Source organism: Urocampus carinirostris, chromosome 19 (assembly GCF_059441175.1).
Source record: "Urocampus carinirostris isolate Australia breed hairy pipefish chromosome 19, RoL_Ucar_1.0, whole genome shotgun sequence".
In the NCBI taxonomy this organism is placed as follows: domain Eukaryota; kingdom Metazoa; phylum Chordata; class Actinopteri; order Syngnathiformes; family Syngnathidae; genus Urocampus; species Urocampus carinirostris.
The window spans coordinates 10,309,182-10,331,295 of NC_142367.1; the positions used below are offsets into that span (position 1 = coordinate 10,309,182).

At 41.0% G+C, this 22,114-nt stretch overlaps 1 protein-coding gene across 1 annotated transcript; it reads left to right on the forward strand.

Annotated features, from left to right (window-relative positions):
• Nucleotides 1-6,423: 6,423 nt before the first annotated feature.
• trim8b (tripartite motif containing 8b) lies at nt 6,424-21,626 on the forward strand. The gene is made up of 5 exons (XM_088323531.1): nt 6,424-8,805; nt 13,828-13,923; nt 15,435-15,700; nt 15,775-15,890; nt 17,185-21,626. The coding sequence occupies exons 1-5, from the start codon at nt 8,200-8,202 to the stop codon at nt 17,808-17,810; spliced, it is 1,710 nt and encodes a 569-aa protein (XP_088179657.1). The 5' UTR covers nt 6,424-8,199; the 3' UTR covers nt 17,811-21,626.
• Nucleotides 21,627-22,114: the final 488 nt, after the last annotated feature.

The following is a 22,114-nucleotide window of genomic DNA, read 5'->3' on the forward strand; positions in this document are numbered from 1 at the left end:
CCCCCAAAATACTAGTATTTTGCGACAAAAGATTCTATCTATAGTGACAAAAGATACCAGGAAAAAAAAGAAATGGAAATCTTGTGAAAGAATTGTTGTAAAAACAAGTGACGTTTGTAGGCCGTACAACCTTTGCAATAATACAATGCATTACATTAGTCAATTCATTCAAAAGTGAAAAAAACCTCAGCAAAATGTAACGTGACGTCAAGTTTTGGATGTCAAGTTTTGGACATGTTTGATAATGACTTAGTTGCCACACTTGGGATTGCTGTTGCTCACTGTTGTTTCAAGCGTTGCTCACCGACTTTGTGTGAATGCTCAGACCCGTGGAAAATTAGAGGGAACATTGCTGCACAGTCTTATCTGGCCTGTGCGATCCTATATGCCCAGTGCCAGAGTGTGGTCTGCACTACCGGAAAAAAAGTCAGATTCGTTTCCAGTGTGTGTATTACTCCTCCAGGGCTGCCCTTTGTCACCGATTCTGTTCATAACTTTTATGGACAGAATTTCTAGGCGTGGTCTTGGTGGGGGAAGGGGTCCAGTTTCGAAGCCGCAGCATGCCATCTCTGCTTTTCGCAGTTGATGTGGTACTGCTGGCTTCCTCAAGCCGTGATCTTCAGCTCTCACTGGAGCGGTTGGCAGCAAAGTGTGAAGCAACCGTGATGAAGATCAGCACCTCCAAGTCCGAGACTTAGCTTTATGGATATAACGTAATTTTTGTAACCAGGCTGTACTTGCCCACGACACACTTCAGGAAATGGTGCCCCTACGACCCTAGCGGTTAAGGGATCCACCTACCCTATTAACATCATATATGCAGCACGGCGGCACAGTGGTTAGCGCGTGTGCGGCACAGTTCTGAGGTCATGAGATTGAACCCTCTGTGTGGGGTTTGCATGTTCTCCCCGTGCTTGCGTGGGTTTCCTGCGGGCACTTCAGTTTCCTCTCACATTCCAAAAACATGCATGTCAGGTTAATTGGCCGGTCCAAATTGTCCCTAGATGGGAATGAGCGAGTGAGTTGTCTGTCCCTGTGTGCCCTGCGACTGGCTAGCAACGAGTTCAGGGTGTCCCATGCCCACTGCCCAAAGATAGCTGGGATGGGCTACAGCACCCCCGCGACCCTACTGAGGATAATGGATGGATGAATGGATGGATGGATGGATATATATATATATTTATATATATACACGACCATGGAGGAGACAAACCCGTAAGTGCTTCCCAGCATACATTGCGTCGCAGAAGGCTTTACATTAAAGCTTTAAGTTTGTGTATTATCATCTCATGTCATCTCATTAGCTGTACCGCTTATCCTTATTAGGGTCGCGGGAGGGCTGGAGCCCATCCCAGCCATCTCCGGGCAGTGGGCAGGGCACACGGGACAGACAACTCACTCGCTCATTCACACCTAGGGACAATTTAGACTGGCCAATCCACCTGAAATGCATGTCTTTGGAATGTGGGAGGAAATCGGAGGGCCCGGAGGAAACCCACGCAAGCACGGGGAGAACATACAAACTCCGCATAGTAAGGTCAGAAGCTGAATTTGAACCCACGCAGGAGGTTCCCACGACCTCAGAACTGTGCCGCACACGTGCTAACCACTGCGCTGCCGTGCTGCCCTTCGTGTATTTTGTAAAGCCCAATTTTAAGGTAACCTTTTAAATTATTCATTATTATGTGAAATCCATGAGTAAACTATAATGAATTTGTTCAGTAATTAGAAATTTAAAATAGAAGTGTTTAAGGTTTACGTTTTACAAAATTAATTTAGTAACATTTTAGAGTACAATACATTGAGCTCCACTGTAGGGGTCCCAGCAGCAGTGGCCTGGCTATCCGGGTGGTTGTGGAAAGTAGAAGCAAGAAAGGAGAGGACCCATCTGAGCATCCCGGGCAGAGGACTGGAGGATGCTGCTTGGGAGGGTGGGAAGAAATCCCACTTGAAAAGACAGAGCTGTGCCCCTGCACAATAGTATTGCCCTTTACACATTGGTTAACTGCTGTTAAAAGTGTCGATAAAAACTGTTCAAACCTCTTATTGTTAGAATATGATATAATGAAATTGTGAATGTATTTAATTAGATAGATAGATAGATAGATAGATAGATAGATAGATAGATAGATAGATAGATAGATAGATAGATAGATAGATAGATAGATAGATAGATAGATAGATAGATAGATAGATAGATAGATAGATAGATAGATAGATAGATAGATAGATAGATAGATAGATAGATAGATAGATAGATAGATAGATAGATAGATAGATAGATACTTTGTTCATCCCCGAAGGGAAATTCACATTTCCAAATTCACATTTCCAGCAGCATCCCTGAGCTGAGAACAATCGAGAACAATCGAAAATAACACGGGAGCTGCTGGAGTGGCTGCCAGTGGCTGCCATTCGTGACGGCGCCGGAAGAAAAGATTCAATTTGAATCATGTACAAACAAACAAACAATTGAATCATGTACAAACAAACAAACAAACAAAATATTCATGTTTGCTGTTGAAAGTGTTGATAAAACCTCATATTGTTAGAATATGATATAATGAAATTGTGAATGTGTTTAATTGCTGTTAAAAATGTCGACAAAAATTGTTCAAACCTCATATTGTTAGAAAATGATATAATGAAATTGTGAATGTGTTTAATCGCTGTTAAAAGTGTCAATAAAAATTGAACCAAAATAATTGATGCATTTTATGTATGTGTTTACCAAATCGTTGAACGAAATTGGGCAATATGCTTTTCAAATTGCAGCAAAATAATAATAATACGGGATTCCACTGGGTAAACGTTACCTGCTCGCCATCCTCGTCAAATGGCCTTTGTCGCCCCTTGCAGGCTATTTTTAGTACAAACATTTGGTTTTGTGAGACGTTCAATGATTGAGAAAACGATAGAAATTGAGGAAAACGTGATTTGTTGACGTTTTTATTTTTCAAGTCACCGACTTTGAATGCTCATCACTGACAGAATGAAATGTAATTGTGGGGTCAAGTCAAAGAAAGGATGAAAAAGGTCAATAAAGCAGACTCTTATGCTTAAGGAACTCATCTCAAATTCCAGCAAATAATCTTTAAACCGTAATCAATTTTAAGACCTTTTTTATGATCTTATCTTTTGATTAACCCCATTGCACAAAGTGTGAACGTCAATATATTTTACGGACCGACAGAGAACAAGAAAAACAGAGTGAGAAAGACAAAGAATGGATGGACGGAATACTGCTCCAAACTCTACAACCACCTGACACAGGGAACACATGGGTCCTTAAAAAATTATGCCCAGGAAAAAGTGAAGAGTTCCTTATTTTATGAGAAGAAATAGAGGCACCAATTAACTTGCTGAAGAAGGGAGAGTCTCCAATCTACAAAATCCCGTCAGAACTCATGCAAAATGGTGGTAAGGCAAACTATAGATACTTTATGTTGGCAAAAATTTTCATAAAGATCTGGCAAACAAGACTCTGGCCATCCGCATGGATAGAATCAGTAGTGATTATACGACCAAAGAAAGGAAACCTCCAATTATGCTCCAACTACAGAACCATCAGCCATGCGAGTTAAGATATTCTAAAGGTCCTACTGAATAGACTGAAATCACAGGGTGAAAACACCCTAGCCGGAGAACAAGCAAGTTTCAGGGAGAGAAGGAGCACCATAGAACAGATTTTTATTCTGTGGAGTCTAATGCTAGAAGTTTCAAGACCAGAGAAACCTCTATCCTGCGTTTGTGGATTTCAAGAAGACAGAGTAATCAAGCCGCTTAATGGGCCACCATGAAGAAGTACAACATGAGGCAGAAGCTGGTTTAGACCATTGAACAGCTGTATGCCAATGCCGACAGTGCGGTAGTAATCAATGGTACCATTGGAGCGTGGTTTCAAACAACAATCAATGTAAGACAAGGCTGCTTTCTCTCTCCAACTTTATTCAGTATCTACCTGTCAACCTCCACGGCTCCATGCCCTTACAAAATGTTGTATTTTCCCTTACAAAATACAAAATAATCTTACACCATATATTTTTTTCAAACGTGTTTATTTATGTAGTTTAACATGTTATATTGTACATGTGTTTCGTTATATCATATATATTGTTAATTAACATTCTGTTGTGAGATACTGAGTTGCTCGACATGAATGAGGTTTATTATAAAAACGGTTCAAAAATTAAGTAGCTTGGACGTTCACCGTAGAATGAAAAAATACATGCAAATATAATTAAGTAGAATAATACATTTTCTTATTCAAATTATGAATTCATTTTCTGCATTAAAATATTGTTGGTAATATACTGATTAAAGGGATAACCATAAACCTGTCTCTTTTCATTTTCTCCTTTTACCCTTCCTTTTTTTCTTAACTTCTTCATCTCATCTCATTAGCCGTACCGCTTATCCTCATTAGGGTCGCGGGGGGGCTGGAGCCCATCCCAGCCATCTCCGGGCAGTGGGCAGGGGACACCCTGAACTGGTTGCCAGCCAATCGCAGGGCACACAGGGACAGACAACTCATTCGCTCATTCACACCTAGGGACAATTTGGAACCGGCCAATTCACCTGAAATGCATGTTTTTGGAACGCGGGAGGAAACCGGAGTGCCCGGAGGAAACCCACGCAAGCACGGGGAGAACATACAAACTCCGCACAGGAAGTCTGGAGCTGGATTTGAACCCACGACAGGTTCCCATGACATGAACTGTGCCGCACAAGCGCTAACCACTGCGACGCCGTGCTGCCCTTCTTAACTTCTTTATACAACATAATAATTTGTAATCTAATGCATCAAAGCAAGTGAGCCGTTTGAGAGCCGGGTCTCTTAAATGAGTTGAGCCGAAAAAGCTGATTCTCAGAAAAGGGACAGACTTCCTTTCACTACATAACTACCACATGAAATCCGAGGCGGCAGACGCATGCGCACAGCAGCATCAAACCGCTCGCTTCGTTTACAACGGAAAAAAAACGATACAGAGATAGCGGCGAATTCTTTAGACTTTATTGATTTGCCGTTTTCGTGATAGTGTATACTAGATGATACCCATAATTGAAAAAAATTTGAGTTTTTCCGTACAGATTTTCTTGTACGTCGGACACATCTTAAAATGCAAAATAAACGTACTTTGTACGGCAAAAACGTACAGGTTGACAGGTATGGGACCATGTCCGAAGCTCTGGAGCAACATGAAGGTACAGTCAAGCATTTGTCTTGTGGATGATTTTTCCAGATTGACCGGAGAAAAACAAGAACTCATAGATCTGGTCAATCGCCTGGTCAAAGCATCAACCCAGTTTGGAAAATAAATCAGGACACACCAAAAACAAAAGTAATGACCAAGAATCCCCACGGGATCACCACAAACATCACCATCAACCACCAAGAGCTTGAACCTGTCAGCAAATAATTTCAATATCTTGGAGCTGTCATATCAGAAGAGGGCTCAGAACAAGAAGTCATAGACAAGATAGCTCAGACTACAGACACACTTGCCAGACTTAAGCCCATCTGGAGGGACAAGAACATGGCAGTGAAATCAAAGATCAGACTCATGCAAGTACTAGTTACTTCCATCTTCCTCTAGGCTTACAAGACATGGAACATTCACAGCAAAATTGGAAAAGAAATCCTGGCCGTGGAAATGTGTTTCTAAAGGAAACTTCTAGGCATTATAGCCAAAGTGACAAAAAAACAAACGCCATCTGAGGGCACATTCTACCTTACAAAGAACTGTTGTCAACTGCATAGACTGAAACTTCAGTGGTATAGTCACGTCACAAGACCATCAGGACTGGCCAAGATAATTCTCCAGTAATCCAAGGGTGCTGGAGGAAAGGAAGAACAAAAAGAACTAGGCCGACAACATTAAGGAACAGACTGGTGCCAACTTTGCCACGGCCACAAAAACAGGCCAGAAACCGTCAACAGTGGAGGAAGCTGTCCAGAATTGCGTCCTCATTGGTTCCCGACCACCCAGGGGGTTAAGGGATCCATGAACCGTGAAGTTTGTGAAAGGTTTAACATTTCTCTAGGTCTTACAATTTCTGTGCCTGGGAACAAGTAAAAGACTGGTATGTGAAAGGAAGCTGCCTGGCAGTTTGGAATTACTGTATTTATCATTTGTTTCATTATTTAGACACAACACAAAAAAAAAAAATCGTTTATTATAAAAAAATGTTGCTGGACATAATATATCTAACATGACATGATTCATATATTTTTAGGCCAGCACAGAAGGCCTTGCAGGCCCTCGCGGACAACCACTGGTAGATTCACGGTTCACAAATCCCTTAACCACCAGGGTTGAAGGGACACCACTTCCTATGGTGTGTATTGGGCAAGTGAGCCTGGCAGCGCCCATCGCTCTCCGGGACAGTTTTTTTTAGGGAGGGGGTTTCCTCCACCTACTGGTTACCATTGTTACCAGAAGCAGGAGAAGCCTCCTGATCTGACTCAGATACAGAACCTTCATCATCAGTGATTTAGGACGTACAAACGCTGCTGCCATTCATTGCTTAGGTCATCACCTTTAAAGAGCGGGATGCCACTGTATAGCAAAAAAAACAGTGACGAGATGATTAGTCCATTTTTTACGCCCATCCCCCAAATGACATATCACCAAAAACCCGACCTCCAACTTCCGGTTTAATTCTGAAACGCCGGAAGTCGACACTTCCGCTGCTCGCCTCCTTTGACGCGAACCGTCCAGATCGTCCGCATTCCTCCTCTGTCGACAGGCGAGACTGCCTTGCTGTGGCAGAGTGAGACACAGGAAGAAAGGAAGCCGTCATAAAAGAAACAAGGCTTCAAATTATTCACATTATTTTCTCTGCCCGTGTCTTCCCAGCAGCACCAAAGCGATGTGGATGTTTATAAACAAGAAGCCGTCGATTCTTCAACCGGAGCCTGTGACCGAATATGGGCCGTGACTAAATCACAAGCACGTCAGGACTGTGGACTTTAGGACCTGAAGAAAAAAAGCAGAACCACCAGAAAACGGTCGTTTTTATTGAGATCTTTTTTTAATCGACGATAATATCGATATAAAAGAAGACGAGCTTCGAGGAAACGACCTCCATTTTTTTCTAACGTGCTTAATGTGTGCTCTTTTAATATCAAGATGGCTGATGACAGCAGCTAGCCTGTAACAAGGACGGCGAGGCGACGTTCCGCTTTTAAAAATATATATTTTTATACGATACCGGCTAAAGAATTACAAATATATATATTTTGACAAATAATGTCGTCGTTGTATGCGAGTAAAGGTTGTGTTTGTGACGAAAGTGCCGTTTGAAAATGTGTACCTGTGCTACAAAATGGTGAGGTGAGTCGCTTCGTCTTTCTTTTAGCCCCCACGATTGTCGTCGAGATAAGTCGATTAAATATGTTTTTGGTCGACGGGGGAAGAGCAGGCGAAGAGAAAGGACTACTGATTATTTTTCAAGTCATAAAAGATTTTTTTTAATTTTTTGTGTGGGTGTCGAAGCAGGGGACACATTCCTGTGGATCCTTAAAGGTAAATAAAACCCTTTTTGTTCGACGAGAGCTACTAAACAGCGACAACTATGCAGCCAAACCTCATCCGAAGCGATTAATTTATGATTCCCCCACCCCCAAAAGATTACCAAACCCTTTTGTTTTCCATCGGATTATTATTTATCTCAAGGCAATGGCGTCATAACGAAATTGAGGCGTTTTTAATCTGAGTTTTGTGTGGTCTGTGGTGCGTTCAGGGCCCAGCCGAACCTCCCGGGCTATTCATAGTGACTGTTAAAGGTTCAGAGTCAGGTTCAAATAAAGTAGTGCGTTAATCAGGGTTCGAGCAGGTTAATGAATCAAGCCCCGGGCTTTTCGTGGTCCACGTGCAGAAGGTCTGTCCTCATTTGAATATTGGGCTGCCCCCAGGTTGGGTTATCTGTGCCTTGTTTGGATTCCAAGGTTTTACCTGCAGGCTGCTACTTCCTGCAGGTTGCACACACACGTTAGCACGTTAATACGCCCCGTGTGTGTCTCACAGTTTACAGTAATCTTGTAACGTCAGCCTCACGCTGTGTGAGTGTGAGATCATCTGGTCAGTTTTCGGGAACTTGCCACAGCAATAACTAACAAGTCAGGGTGTCTTTGTGGAGAGTGTAGTTGTTTTTGTCTTGGAGAACACTTGGACTCAAATCCAAAGGTGTCCTTGCATGCCCGCTCCTGCCGCCATGACGTCCGACATGGCCGAGACGTGGAAGAACTGTTTTGAGGAGGAGCTCATCTGCCCCATCTGTTTGCACGTCTTCTCTGAGCCCATCCAGCTGCCCTGCAAGCACAACTTCTGCCGAGCCTGTATCGGCGAGGCCTGGGCCAAGGACTCGGCACTGGCCCGCTGCCCTGAGTGCAACCACGCCTACAGCCAGAAACCCAGCCTGGAGAAGAACCACAAGCTGTCCAACATTGTGGAGAAGTACAACGCCCTCAGCGTGGAGAAGGCCTCACTGCCGCCACCTCAGTGCATCTTGTGCCGACGGGGGCCGCCGCTGCCCGCCGTCAAGGTTTGCCTTCGCTGCAACGCGCCCTGCTGCCAGTCGCACGTGCAGACGCATTTGCAGCAGCCCTGCTCTGCGCTCGGGCACCTGATGGTGGAGGCTGAGGCCGTCAAGGCCTGGACGTGCCCACAGCATGACGAGTACCGGCTTTACCACTGCGAGGCCGAGCAAACCGCCGTGTGCCAGTACTGCTGCTTTGCCCGATGCCACCCAAGCCACGGGCACGCAGTTGCTGATGTGGAGGTGCGACGCAACGAGATCAGGGTAAGACTTTCCGTACTACTTTCCTTGGTTTGATTCTGTAATACAATCATTGCCAATGCATTTAGATGATCTTTAGATATTAACACTGGAATCATTCGGCTAGCACAGGGGTCAGGAATGTATGGCTTGTGAGCCACATATGACTCTTATTATGAATACGTCTGGCCCGGAGATAAAAATATTATTTTAAACTAATGAAATTCTTTACTTTCTAATTTTCGTGTATGCAAAGTCAAAGCAGTTAGTGACATGTTTGGTCCAAAATATATAGAGCGAAGTTTTAATTACAGTTCAAACTCTCGATGTTAAACCAAAGACCCCGTTCTGTCTGCACACCTCCAAGGAATCTTTTATATGAAAGCTCATTAAAACATGTATGTTTACTGAGACATGTTATAAATAAAACCCACCGAACAACATCCAAGAATGCCAGCCAAGCACCCATAGCAATTTGATTGGGTGAGCGGTAGGGGTGGGTGCATCTCTGCACACATAGCGCACTCCCCTAAACGCATCTGTATCCTTCTCATTTGCAGAATTTTGTGACATTTCGACAGAAGAACTCTTCTCTTACCTTGTTCAAAAATATTTACAACAAAAATGAGCCTAAATGAGTTTTAAGTTTCTGCGGGAGGGAGAAGCATTTTAAGGGGTATACTTGTTGTTACGCGACACAGGCTCTGTCATTATGATTTCATAGTTTTTTATCAAATCATTAAACGTTACACAGTGATTTTTTTAGTTGTAAATTTCTTAATCACAAATGAAATGTGCTGAAAAATTAGCTGTTGTCTGGCGAGCGGGTTTGGTGGTTTTGTTTAATTTTCTCTTAAAATATGTGACAAAGCTCTCCCCAAATAATAATAACAATAATATATATATACACAGTATATATATACACAGTATATATATATGTGTGTGTGTGTGTGTGTGTTCCAGATCCCTGGGCTGGCATGTTGGCTAACTTGTAGCATTGGTGCGACCAAATATTTAAGTTTGTTGAACATCACAGGATTTGTTCCTTTTATGTGAGGCTTTTGGGTCAAAACCCATCCGTCTATCTATTAACGGCACCGCTTATCCTGAGTTGGGTCGCGAGAGTGCTGGAGCCTATCCCAGCTATCTTCGGGAAGTGGGCAGGGGACATCCTGAAATGGTTGCCAGCCAGTCGCAGGGACCACAGCGACGGACTACTCACTCGCTCCTTCACACCTAGGGACAATTTGGACCGACCAATTCACCTGACAGGAGTGCCCGGAGGAAACCCACTTTTGGGTACCCTTTATTATATAAATCGAACCCACAGAGAATTGAGCAGAATATAAGGGGATGGTGTCATAATAGTCTGTAGTTTGCAATAGTCTTTGACCTATGAAGCCCTTTGATACTCTTGTGATTAAGGGCTATACAAATAATCATGACTTGACTTGACACACTTTTGTCAACCGGCCTTGTATTTAAGTGTTTTTTTACATACCGGACGGATACACTATCAAAGATGTTATATAACGAAATTGTGAATATGCTTGATTGCTGTTAAGATTGTCGAGAAGGGTTGTTAAAACCTCACATTGTTTGTCTGCTGTTATTAGTGTCAATACATTTGTTCAAACTAAAAAACACAAGTGAATTGGTCCAGCCTCATTTGAGTCATGGGAAGAAACCTACTGTAATAGCAATTTGACTCAGAAAAAAAGGAAAAAATATTTTACAAACTTTACCGGACTGTCTCCGAAATTAAGAATATTGTGATGAAGTTTTTCATTTTGGGTAACACAATTAAAAAACAACAATTTTGAACATTCTGGATTCATTGCAAATCTAGTGAAATATTGCAAGCGTTTTATGGTTTTAGTATTGCCTGACTATGGGGAGAACGGCAAAATCTCATTTGAAAATATTAGCGTATCATGAAAAAGTATTTACAAAGGGTTTAAGCCATAATCAGACATCATAAAACGAAAAAATACTTGCAGTATTTCAGTTGATTCTGTTGACTGCATTGTTTTTGCTCTTAATTGCATTTTAAAAATTAAAGAAATGTATAGCAATATTCTCATTTTTGGGGACAGTCCTGAATATTATTCTTGATTGCTCGCGTGTGCTTGAATATTTGTACAAATTATTGCCAGATATCAAATATAAAAATGCAGTGTTAATTTCGAGGCTACCAAGAAAAGTGTCAATTTCATAGGCAGAAGATTTCTGACTGATGCCAATGATCAATTTGGAAAATAATATTCTTAAATCTGATCAGTTCATAGAGAGTAATGACCTATAGATTGTAAAATATTGATTATTGGAAATCTAAAAGAGTAGCGGACATTTGATTAATAGAAAAAAGCAATGGTAGCAAGTTTCTGACATTTTGAGTCACTCAACATTATCCCTCATCGATAATCGTTTCTCTACGTGAATCGCACACACCCACTACGGTGATCGCTTTACATTTTGTGCGGTCGCCAAGCAACAGCAAGTGCATTTAAAGCGGGCGGGGGGTGGCTCGCACTGCTGGCGTTTTAGTCAGTAAAGGCCGAAATACGTTGCTGCAGTCGTCCTTCTTATCTGTCGGAATGCTTCACAATGCAATGGGGGCAGGGGTATTGGAGACAATGAGGGTCCTTCGTCGTAGCGGAGAGTGTGTGTGTGTTGGGTGGTGGGCTTATCTTCCTGGCACAGGTGCATCCTCGCTCGGGATTTCAAAGATTCGTGACTCGATTGTGTTTTTTCTCTCCATTTTTTTAAATAACTTTGCTGGGGTTTTGACCCACCTCCCCCCTTTTTTCTTCAAAGGTGTGGGTGTGTTTGAGGTAATAAGTCCGAATGGGAAACGTGAGACGCCTCTGACTCATGTCACCGGTGTCACCATGGCCTCGTACTTCCTGTAGCTGTGAGTCAGCAGGGGGGGGCAACAGGGGTCTGGGGCGTGATTGCCCATCTGAACTCTTCACACTCGCATTAAAAAATCTTTTTTTTTCCTACATTATTAATGGTCTGGATGCTTGCTAATTAGAACTCACTGAATTATTCAGGGAGGAATATTTACACACTGTGTCGCCGAAGGTGTGTTCGAGTACAATGGGACAGAACTATTTAACATATATTTACATATCTGGCAAATATGTCAGATGAAGAAGCGCCGATTCAAGCCATCTTTAATATGATTTCAAATCCCCCCTCAGCCCAGCACTCATCAGATTCACTTCTGGGCGTGGCCAGACCTAACCGCCCCCCTTCCTGATGGAAACGACACTGTGCTGATTTGACAGCTAAAAAGGGGCCTTGCCAACCCCTCCCCCTTTGACCCCCTTCCACCTCCCCACCTCTTGCCCTATGTAGCCATAGCTGCAACCTCCCTTTGCTAAGATTCTTACCCCTTCAAACTGGCTGTTTGAGTCAGGGAAAAAAATAAAATAAAAACAATCAGTCAGCTCAACCAGGTCACAGTCCTGCATGTAACATGGCAACCGTATGTGTGTGCGCGTGCATGTTTGATATCTAGGCCAGCGGTTTTCAGCCAAGCAACCCATGTCAACAATCATCCGTTTGCAGAGCAAGATAATGTTTTATTATATATTTTTTGTCATTTTGGATTTTGCAATAATAACTTCTAAAATGCATTAAAAATAGCTAGCATGCTACACAGAGGAAGCAAAATACGTGTAAAGATGGGGCCAGGGAACAGAAAGCCAGGTCTGTGCATGCTGGCATTAGCGGTTAGCTGGAAGCGCTAATGTGGCTGCAAGGGGGTGGGGGTTGTTCGTTCCAATCTGGATCAAGTTGATAGCTCGGCTTGATCTTGTCGGTTTCTGTTTTTCAGAAAAATGTAGTGAAATGTTTTAGATTTTTTTTAAATGATTGTTGTTTTGATTCTTGGTTGCATATACCTGTATATAAATACAACATGAAATTTATAAAAAAAAAAATATACATTTCATGCAGGACTGTTAGTCTGGAAGGATTTCTTTTGTTTTTGCACTTTTGATTTTCCCTTTCTTAAGTTTCATTCCTTTACCCGACCCCACTTAGTAATTCTTCTGTGGCAAACCCTGTCTACTTCTCTTGTTCCCTGAATGACCTTTGATTTGCATTTTTTAAATGAAATATTCCAGTTTTTCTACTTGTACATTTTTGGGGGGTTTATTTATTAGTTTTATTTGCAAAGTTTTTTTGTTTTTACAACAACCTTTAGTGTCATAAAAAGCACTTTGTTTATTGTGTTTATTATTCAATAACTCAAATGAAAGAAAGGAAAAAATGTAAAAAAAAATGGTTTTCAGTAAAATCTTATTATTTGATAATGCAAATAAAATAAGTTAAAAATATTCAGTAAATCATATTTAATAAATACTATGAAAAAGTAAAATAAAAAAAAAGAATAATATAATAAAAACAATAGCGTAATAATATCATAAGGATATAATGAAAGGAAAACGAAATTCTGTATATACATAAATGTTTTTAAAAAATATATAATGTGTTAAAACAGAGATGTTCATCCTTTTGAACATGAATTTTCCCCAAATTTGAATAAATATGCAAAATTGGAATTTTGTGCATACTTGTATTCAGATGCAATGTAATGGACGTAGAGACATTCTGTATTCGTATCCTTTGCCGAACCTCCACCCAACAAAAAAATACCGTAATCAAGAGAAATCAGTCCTGGTCACATACACAATTAGCGAAGTTGCCCCTCGCATCTAAAACCAAAATAAAGTCGACATTCCATCATGGCAGCCTCGCTTTCTCATTCTAAAAACCGGCCACCAAGGCGGTGGGAGGGAGGAGAGCTTTTCCTGCTGCCTGTTTGTGTTGCTTCATTTATCAACTAAACCCCCCCAACACACACATACACACTTATGCAAGCACAAAACAGCTGCCGGTTGCTATGGCAGCCCCGTCCTCCCCTCCTGCGAGGATTGTGCGTGTCGGATGGGGACTAACTAAGTCGGGGATAGAGCGAGTGAGGGGGGAGAGCGTTGCCATCCTTAAAGGCCTTTTTCTGTTTTTTTCTTGCAGCAAAATTTACTGAGGCAGCAGGACCGCGTGGAAGACCGCGTGCAGGAGATCGAGGAACAGCTGTGCAAGCTGGACTCTGACAAGTGTGTGGTGGAGGTACGTTTGGAAACCAAAATCAGCTTCACAACTGACTAATTGAACCTATCAATTGCGCAAAATGGGCCAATCAACTTTTTTTTTTTTTTTTTTTTTTTTTTTTTTAACATAACACGTCCCTTTTTTTCTGGTTCATAGACAAAAGACACAACTAACCTAAACAAAAGGAGACATATTTTTTTGTTGTAGTTGGTACAAAATAGCACACCCAATTTTTTTGTTTGGAGCATGATGATGAGACATTTTATACATATATATATATATATATATATATATATATATATATATATATATATATATATTAGGGAATTTTGTGTAAGTGTATGTTTTCTACAATATGACACATATAGATATTATATTTTTATCATTTTTAAAGGGCAGTTTCCAAAATGACGACTTCTTTATTACAATATTAGTTTTGGGAGAGTATTATTTTGTAATTCGTCCCATTAATAAAAAAGTATTTTTACAGCAATATTGCCAATTTTTACGAATTGTTTTCTTCTTTTTTTTTGTAGTGTATATAATTTCACATTTTTTTTATATTTTTGGTTATATGATCCTTTTTTTAAATAGACATTACCCAGTGCTTCTAAATTGTTTTCGTTCACACCCCTCACCCCCTTGGAAGAAGAAATCCTCTGGCGCCCCCCCTAAGATCCACCTTTCCTCCCCAAGTATAATTTGTCTTTAAAATTGTTCTAAGTACACATCTGCATAACACTGTATCATTATGAACATATAAAATAATAAAAACGAAAGACGGACCACCTTACAACAAAGAAAAGCGTTATTAGCTGTAACAGAAAATATTAAAAGTGCATCAGAAATTAAAAAATAAAATAAAAATCCCTTAACTACAAACATTTTTGACTGACTGAAAAATTAAATGAAATAAAATCAATAAATACTAATGCATTCAAAGTGATCCCAGCATTAAATCAAGAGCACACTATGAAAAAAACTGCAAAACAAAAATATATAGAATAATTAGCGCTCGTTGGTTTAGTGACGAAATAAATCACAAAGCGGGATGATTGTCGGTAATATTAGGCTCCAATGACGCCGTTTTGGGGCAGGCGTTAATGATGACCAAATCGTAAGTCTCGCGTGAAATAGGGGAGAGGCACCACCAATTCAAGAGAACGTGTTTTAACCCTTTCTGAGCTGCTTTGGTTGATCAATCTTTTTCTTAAGTAAACAAATAATATTGGTGGGGACGAAACAATAATTGCTCAATATTGGTGGTAAGACGTCACCACAATCCATGCCGCCTTTCGGCACGATTTGGACACGATTAAATAAAAAATGAAATTCAAATGAAAATTTGGGTTCTCTTCAGGCCCGGTCCTGCAAATCAAGTTAATTGGTCAGGATCGAGGTTGGTCTGGCTTTAATATCCGCAACCCTTGGTAAGGTCCAGCTGGATTTTATAAAGCCCGCTCTTACCACTTATCTACAAAACCGCCTCCATTTTGTGTCATTGTTCACACTGGCGTCTCCTCCCCAAGGACCGCGTTCTGGAGCTGAAGGAGGACGTCCGCCTGCAGTACCAGCGCATGCACCAGCTCCTGGAGGAGGACCTGGGCCGCACACTGGAGGCCCTGGAGCGAGCGCATGCGCGATTCTGCCAGGAGAACGCCGCTCAAATCCTGGTGCTGGGCGAGCAGCGGCACGAGGCGCACAAGCTGCTGAGCGCCATCAACACCGCTTTCGGCAAGGCGGAGGAGCTCAGCTTCATGAAGAACACTAAGCCCGTCAAGATCCTCGCCGACAGGTAGGGCGGGCAGTCGGATCGGGCGTCGGCGTCTCGTCGTGTGTCCCCAGAGTCTCATCCAGAAATTTTTGCAGGTCTCAGGCATGCGTGGGAAGCTCGTTGCCTCCTTACAAGGTCGGAAATCTCAACGCCAAACTCTTCCTGTCTGAGATCTCCAAGCGGGAGAAAAGTTTGAAGAGAACGCTGGAAGGTAAGGGCCTCTGATTGCCACCTTCATTTTTGTGAGACTAAGGAAATAACAGTAACAATATAGTGAATTTGTAAATAGTTAATCAACACTTTTGATTATATATCCAATTGCTTAAATTGCTAAACAAATTCAAAAATTATTTTAAAAAGCTCCTCAAGAGTCCATTTACGCTGCAAAAAAATCTTGGACCTTTGAGAAATAAATTTGCTTGGTTCAGTTATTTTTTTCTCACAATAATAAATAACATGTTTCCATTAAACTTACAATCTGGCTATTCTTTTTGTATCAGTTTGGTGTGTTTAATCAAGTCATATTTACTCAAATAGCCTTTAAGCATAAAAGACTCAAAGGGCTGCACATGTAATATTATTTATTAGTATAATGAAATTATCATTTTGCTTATTTGGTCGATTTGTAAATTGAATAGAAAAAACGTGTTTTCAATATAGTACAAAGCAGGTGTTACTAACCTTTTTGAAGTTAAGAGCTAATTCAGTTACTGATTGGCACAATGGGCTACCACCATATTGATATACATTTTTTAAATAATAACTTGTGATTGCCTAGATGTTACTATGTTATTACCAGGTTGGAATGATAAGAAGTTAAGTCAACCACGTATCGATGATGTCAGTTAGAGATCAAATTTGATAGAAAATCGCACCGTTGAGCCATTTTCAAACCTGTCTGCTACTCAGGTGCTCTTGGGCGGCTACCTGGTGCCCCACCCCTGGTATAAAATGTAATTTTTCTTATTTTTGGTATTATTTTTTGGACTTTAATAGACAAAATATGCCTTATGCAATAAAATAAAACATGATTTTTCTCCTTTTTCGTATTCATTTTGTATGTTTATTTTTTTTATTAACATGTTAAAAAGTATCATCTTGACTATTTCCTGTGCTTTGGGGAGTTTAATCGAAAAATCGACACTTTAATTTATTCAAAAGTGTACGTTTTTTAATATAATAATGACATAAAATAGCACTTAAAATGAGATAAATCCTATATATCTTATCTAATATATATATGTTTATTGGCGACACAAATAAAAGATCTGCCAATGAGACGATATTTAATTTTATTTTTGCAGTGTTATAAATAAATAATGATCCCTCTTTTTGATAATGTAAATATCGGCTGGGTCCTATTGTGGCTCCCAATCCATACTTTTCGCACCTTTTGCACGTGCTCAGGATAAACTGTAGCGTGATGCATGAATCCACATAAATAAGCTTGCTGTGTTTTGTCTGGAAGGTTTTGCTCTTGACGTGTTTTCATGACTTTCCCCCAGCTCCGCTCACACCCCCATCCAGCTTCCTGCAGTCCGTCCCAGCCTTCCCCAGCAGCCAGAACTCGTCTTCGGGCGCCGAGAAACGCAAACATTCCGCCGCCTTCCCTGAAGCTAACACGGGCAAAATCAAGGACGCCTCCTCCTCTTCCTCGTCTTCGAGCAAGCAGCCCTACCTGGGCTCGTCCACCGGCGAGGGGCAGTCGGCCAATCCGGCCCACTTGTCTGAAGGCGCCAACCACCATTCGGGCGCCGTCTTCGGGTCCTCGCACTTCCCGACTGGCGGCGGGGGCCCAGGGGCCGGCGGGGGCTCGGCCCACTCCTCCCAGCAGGCGGTGCTGCCGCAGTACGGCGGGCGCAAGATCCTGGTGTGCACCATGGACAACTGCTACTGCTCCGGCGTGCCGTCCGTCTCGGGGCACCGCGCCCACCCGCCATACCCGCGGTCCGGCTCCTTCCCGTGGGTCAGCGCCCAGGACTACCCGCCCCCGCCCGGCCTGGCCTCAGGGGGGCCGTCCATGCAGGGCCTGGCCGTGCGCGACTGGATCGACGCATCGCAGTCGCACCGCCACGCCGACTTCTATGGGCTGTACGGGCAGCCAGCGGCAAAGCACTACGTCACCAGTTAACACACACACACGCAACACACACTCAAAGACCCCTTTCCTTGTTTGTAAACGAGTGCGACGTAGCCTGGCTGCGTGCGCATTGTTGAGCCAGAACAGCGAAATTCATCTCAATTGATATCAGCCGATCGACCGGAAAATCTCGTAGATTGTAACATTTCAAATAAGCACAAAGTATGTGCATGCAGCAAGATAGTGACTTTATTTTAGGCTCGGTTCACACTGCAGGGAATTTTGATCTTTTTGAACGGACGCAGTCTAAACGGCACAAATCCAACTTTTTCACTCCAGACCCAGGCCACATGAATGTAGTCCTAGATCTGATTCATATGTGATCTTTTGGAAGGCGACTGCTGTGTAAACGATCGAGACCCATCCAGGCGACCGGCAAGTCATGGAGAGGCAGGAGTATAGCGTAGAACTCAACAACCATGGCGGACAAAAACACGAAAAGCATTCAGTGGAGGGAAAGCAAGGTTTTGGATTTTATTATTATCTGGGGGGACAACTCTGTTCGGCCTTTGATTGCACAATAACTTTCAAATTGCTAGATACGCTAAGCTGATAGCATCCACGAGTACTTCCGCGAACAATGAGCACATTGCCTGTGGCATCGCTTGTCCTCTTCTGTCCATGTGGAACACTTGAGGTGTTCACACAGAAGACGCATAGAAGTCACAAATATTGCATACAAGTCTCATTTGGATGAAAACGTTAACGATCTCGCAAAAACATTGTAATTCACCCAAAATTTCGAATTGAGCTTCAAGCTCTGCAGTGTGAACCATTGTGATCAAAGTCAACCAAATCAAGAATATACACATAGATTGTGCGAGCCACTTTGTGCAGCCTTTGTGTTCGTTTTTTTGACCTTATTTACAGGGTCACGTCAAATCGGGTAACGATTAAAATAACTTTTTATGCCAGCGAATTAAATGGATGAAAATAGCGGGTGACGTTTCTAGTAGCTTAGTTCGCACATAAATTAAACATCAGAACAATTCACTTTCCTTCGCTTGCGCCTACCTTGAATAAAATGTTAACGTTGCTGGGATCAATAATAATTATAACCACAATTAACCGATATTTTTATTAACAAGATAATACTGTATTATTGTTAAACATATAAATTGTACATTAATAATAATGTTGATATTGTAATAATAATAATTATTATTATTATAAAAGATCTAATAGTAGCAACCTCATCGTCTTTCGTAGGCATTTGTAGCAAACATTTTCATAACACCTAACCATCATACTTACACTTACTAAGTAAATCCAAACCAGATCGCCACAATACCTTACCAGACCTGAAATGAGCCCCGCAAACGCGGATATTCCTAATGATGTCCTCGGTCCTGTAAGTTATTTATATGGCTTGCAGCCAAAGGTGCGTTTTAAATAAGCCTCTTCTTAAACATTGCGATTCGTGCACCCGTACACAGTACAGCTGGGCATGTTGTTTTTGTAAATTGCGACTCTTAAAAAAACACAACCTACAAATCTTCTCTCTCTCCATTCAAACTCGTGCTCCTACTCCTGCTGTTTTGGGTCCACAATGCGCATGCATCCTATGCTGATCATGTGATGACGTAGAATGGAAAGGGGTCTTTGGCAAAACACTAATCCCCTGCTAGTTTCTTATATTTGCATCTAAACCCATAGTTTTAACACCATTTCTAACTCGTTTTCAAACAGAATCCCCAAAAGAATATTTCAAATGTGATTTCGATAAATTTCTGCTCAGCAAAGACTCTCCTTAGCCACCCATGCTAAAGTAAATCTTGCCCCAACAGGGGTCTCCAAAGTGGTGCCCGCCAGAACACATGAGTAGCCTGCAGACAGGTTCAGAAAATAGCTCAACAGTGATAGGTAATTGCGATTTTCTAGGGAATCTGATTTCTAATTGTAATAACCTGGTAATAACAGTAACTACAGAATAATAACAATTAAAAAAAAAATGTATATCAAAATGGTAGCCACTGGCACCAATCGGTAACAAAAGAAGCTCTCGTTTTCAGAAAGTAGGGTTAATAATTTTGTTTTATTTATTTTTTTGGTCCGTTATATGAAAAAAATATCTGTAAAAAAGCTAACGAAATTAACTATAACTGCTATTGCACTGCTAAATAATGATTAAAAAATGATTTAATATAATTGCGATGTGAACCTAAAAAAATCTAACAGGGGAATTCGATTTTTTTTTTTATTGCAGTGAAAAATGTACTTCAATATTTTCTGTTCAAAGACCAAAAAAAACATTCAAAGGCCATGTAAAAGTAACTATATAATTTAAAGGGACAATTCATATTATTTGACCACTTGATGTAATTGTATTGTGTCATGCGACAAGGTGCTAAAAAGCACAAGAAATAATACAAACGACTGTGACCAAAAAGCAATTTTTTTTTCCCCCTGCGCCTTTTGCAAAGCTTTTTGTCTATTTCGGGCACCCTTAGTGGCAAAATGGCTGACTCTAGTGAAGGCTTTTTTAAATTACAAAAGTCTCAACCTACCTGTATTAATATATGATTGTCCATGCATTTTTACTCATTATTTAATTCAATATACTTTTTATGATTTTTTTTACTACTAGCAATAGCTAAATAATTCACAATGTCCCTTTAAATTAGTATGTTAACTAAATTTAACGTATAATGTTTTCTTTTTGTTAGTTTTTGTAAAGATTTTTTACCACCAGGAGCCACTAAAAAAGGAGATTAGATTATTTTAATAAAGACACCTAAACTCAAAGGCTTTCTGTAAAATGAATCGGTTTTAACTACATAAAATACAAAATTCTTTGATTAAAAACACTAAATCATTATTTTTTTCACTCAATGGAATACTTTAAAAAAGTTGTGCAGTGTGTAATAAAGACAATAGTGTCTGACTTTTCAAAACGACACATGCATTGTCCACTAACAACCCAGACTAAATTAGTTCCTATTAATCAAAAGTGGAAGAAGTAGAAGTACTTTCAGTTACTTGCAAACTACTTGAAATATTTCAATGATTGTTTAAAAAAAGCAGGGGATTACCAGAGACACAAAATACGTTAACACTTTCGGGGGCAGGGTCGATCGGTTTTTACTTTAACTTTGTTTTTCGCTCGTGTTGTAAAATATATGTTTAACTTTGGAAAGAAAAAAAAAAGGATTTATTAAGGAATTTGCGCGACTGTTTTTAGAGACTCTGGAAAGGTTTTTTTTTTTTGTAATTTAAAGATGGAGAAAGTGTTCCAGTTTAACATCCACCGAGGTCCGTTGCCTTACGAGTTTTTGTTTGGAGGGGGGCTCCTTTTGCCGCTGCACTTGTTACTGCTTCCCAAGCTCTTCCACCCCATACCCACAATGCACTTGGAGGACGCGTTACCGTTCCCCGCCCCACCCCCTTTCGGAAAGCCCGGACCAGCCGGGACAGACCAAACCAATCAAACGTCGAGGAAATGATCCGACGATTCCGTTGAAAAAAAGTACTTCCTTCAGGGCAACGATGTCACTTCCTGTCAATAAGCACATACACACACACACACACACACACACACACTTCCTCTTTATTTTTTTATTTTAAGGCACTCAGAAGAGAGACAATGTATGCAGTTCAAGAAAAAAGGGGAGTGTACGGAGATCTACTTTTTTAAAAGAACGAACTGCTCATCCTTATGTAGAAGCCATTATCGATGCTTGACTTTGAGAGAAAGGACACACCAAACACTCACTCAAAAAATAACTTGAAAGTATCTTTTTTTTGTAAATATTTTGTGAAATGGAAAAATGACTCGTCGTGGATTCCAAATAAAGGAATTGAAGACTTTCCTGGTTGCTTGACTCGAAAGGCTTCATCCCTACACTAGACCCCTAACCTTAAGCTTTGATTCCATGGTTATCATGTTTTGATTCTTCTTTTAGCCTTAGCGTCACTACAAGCCTTAGGGCACATTGCATTTATAACACAAAAAAAGTGAGAAAAGCATTGTGGGAGGGAGTTCTGCATATCTGCACTCTAATGATACTGTAACACGTAGCAGACCAGCATTTTGTATGATGTCAACCAATAGACTGGCATCTTAGACAAGTTTGAATATCATAAGCTTTTAGGCCAGCAAAATTATTTGTTTTTAATGTCGTATAAGTGGGGTAAATGCTATAAAGAGGGTCTGAAAAAACATCTCATTCTACTATGTAAAATGAAAAGGGTTGTAAGGTTGGGTCGCCTTATATATTACTTACTATATTTGACGACCTAGCGCTCGGGCAAACGAGTGAGACGGGATTGGTTGAGCCCTCTGGGGCTGTGATGTC

Excerpts from the sequence above, each read along its gene's own strand:
- trim8b (XM_088323531.1), top strand. The coding sequence starts at position 8,200 with ATGCCCGCTCCTGCCGCCATGACGTCCGACATGGCCGAGACGTGGAAG. Across the intron at positions 13,924-15,434 it reads CTGACAAGTGTGTGGTGGAG|GACCGCGTTCTGGAGCTGAA; the intron begins GTACGTTTGGAA and ends CTCCTCCCCAAG. Across the intron at positions 15,891-17,184 it reads TTTGAAGAGAACGCTGGAAG|CTCCGCTCACACCCCCATCC; the intron begins GTAAGGGCCTCT and ends ACTTTCCCCCAG.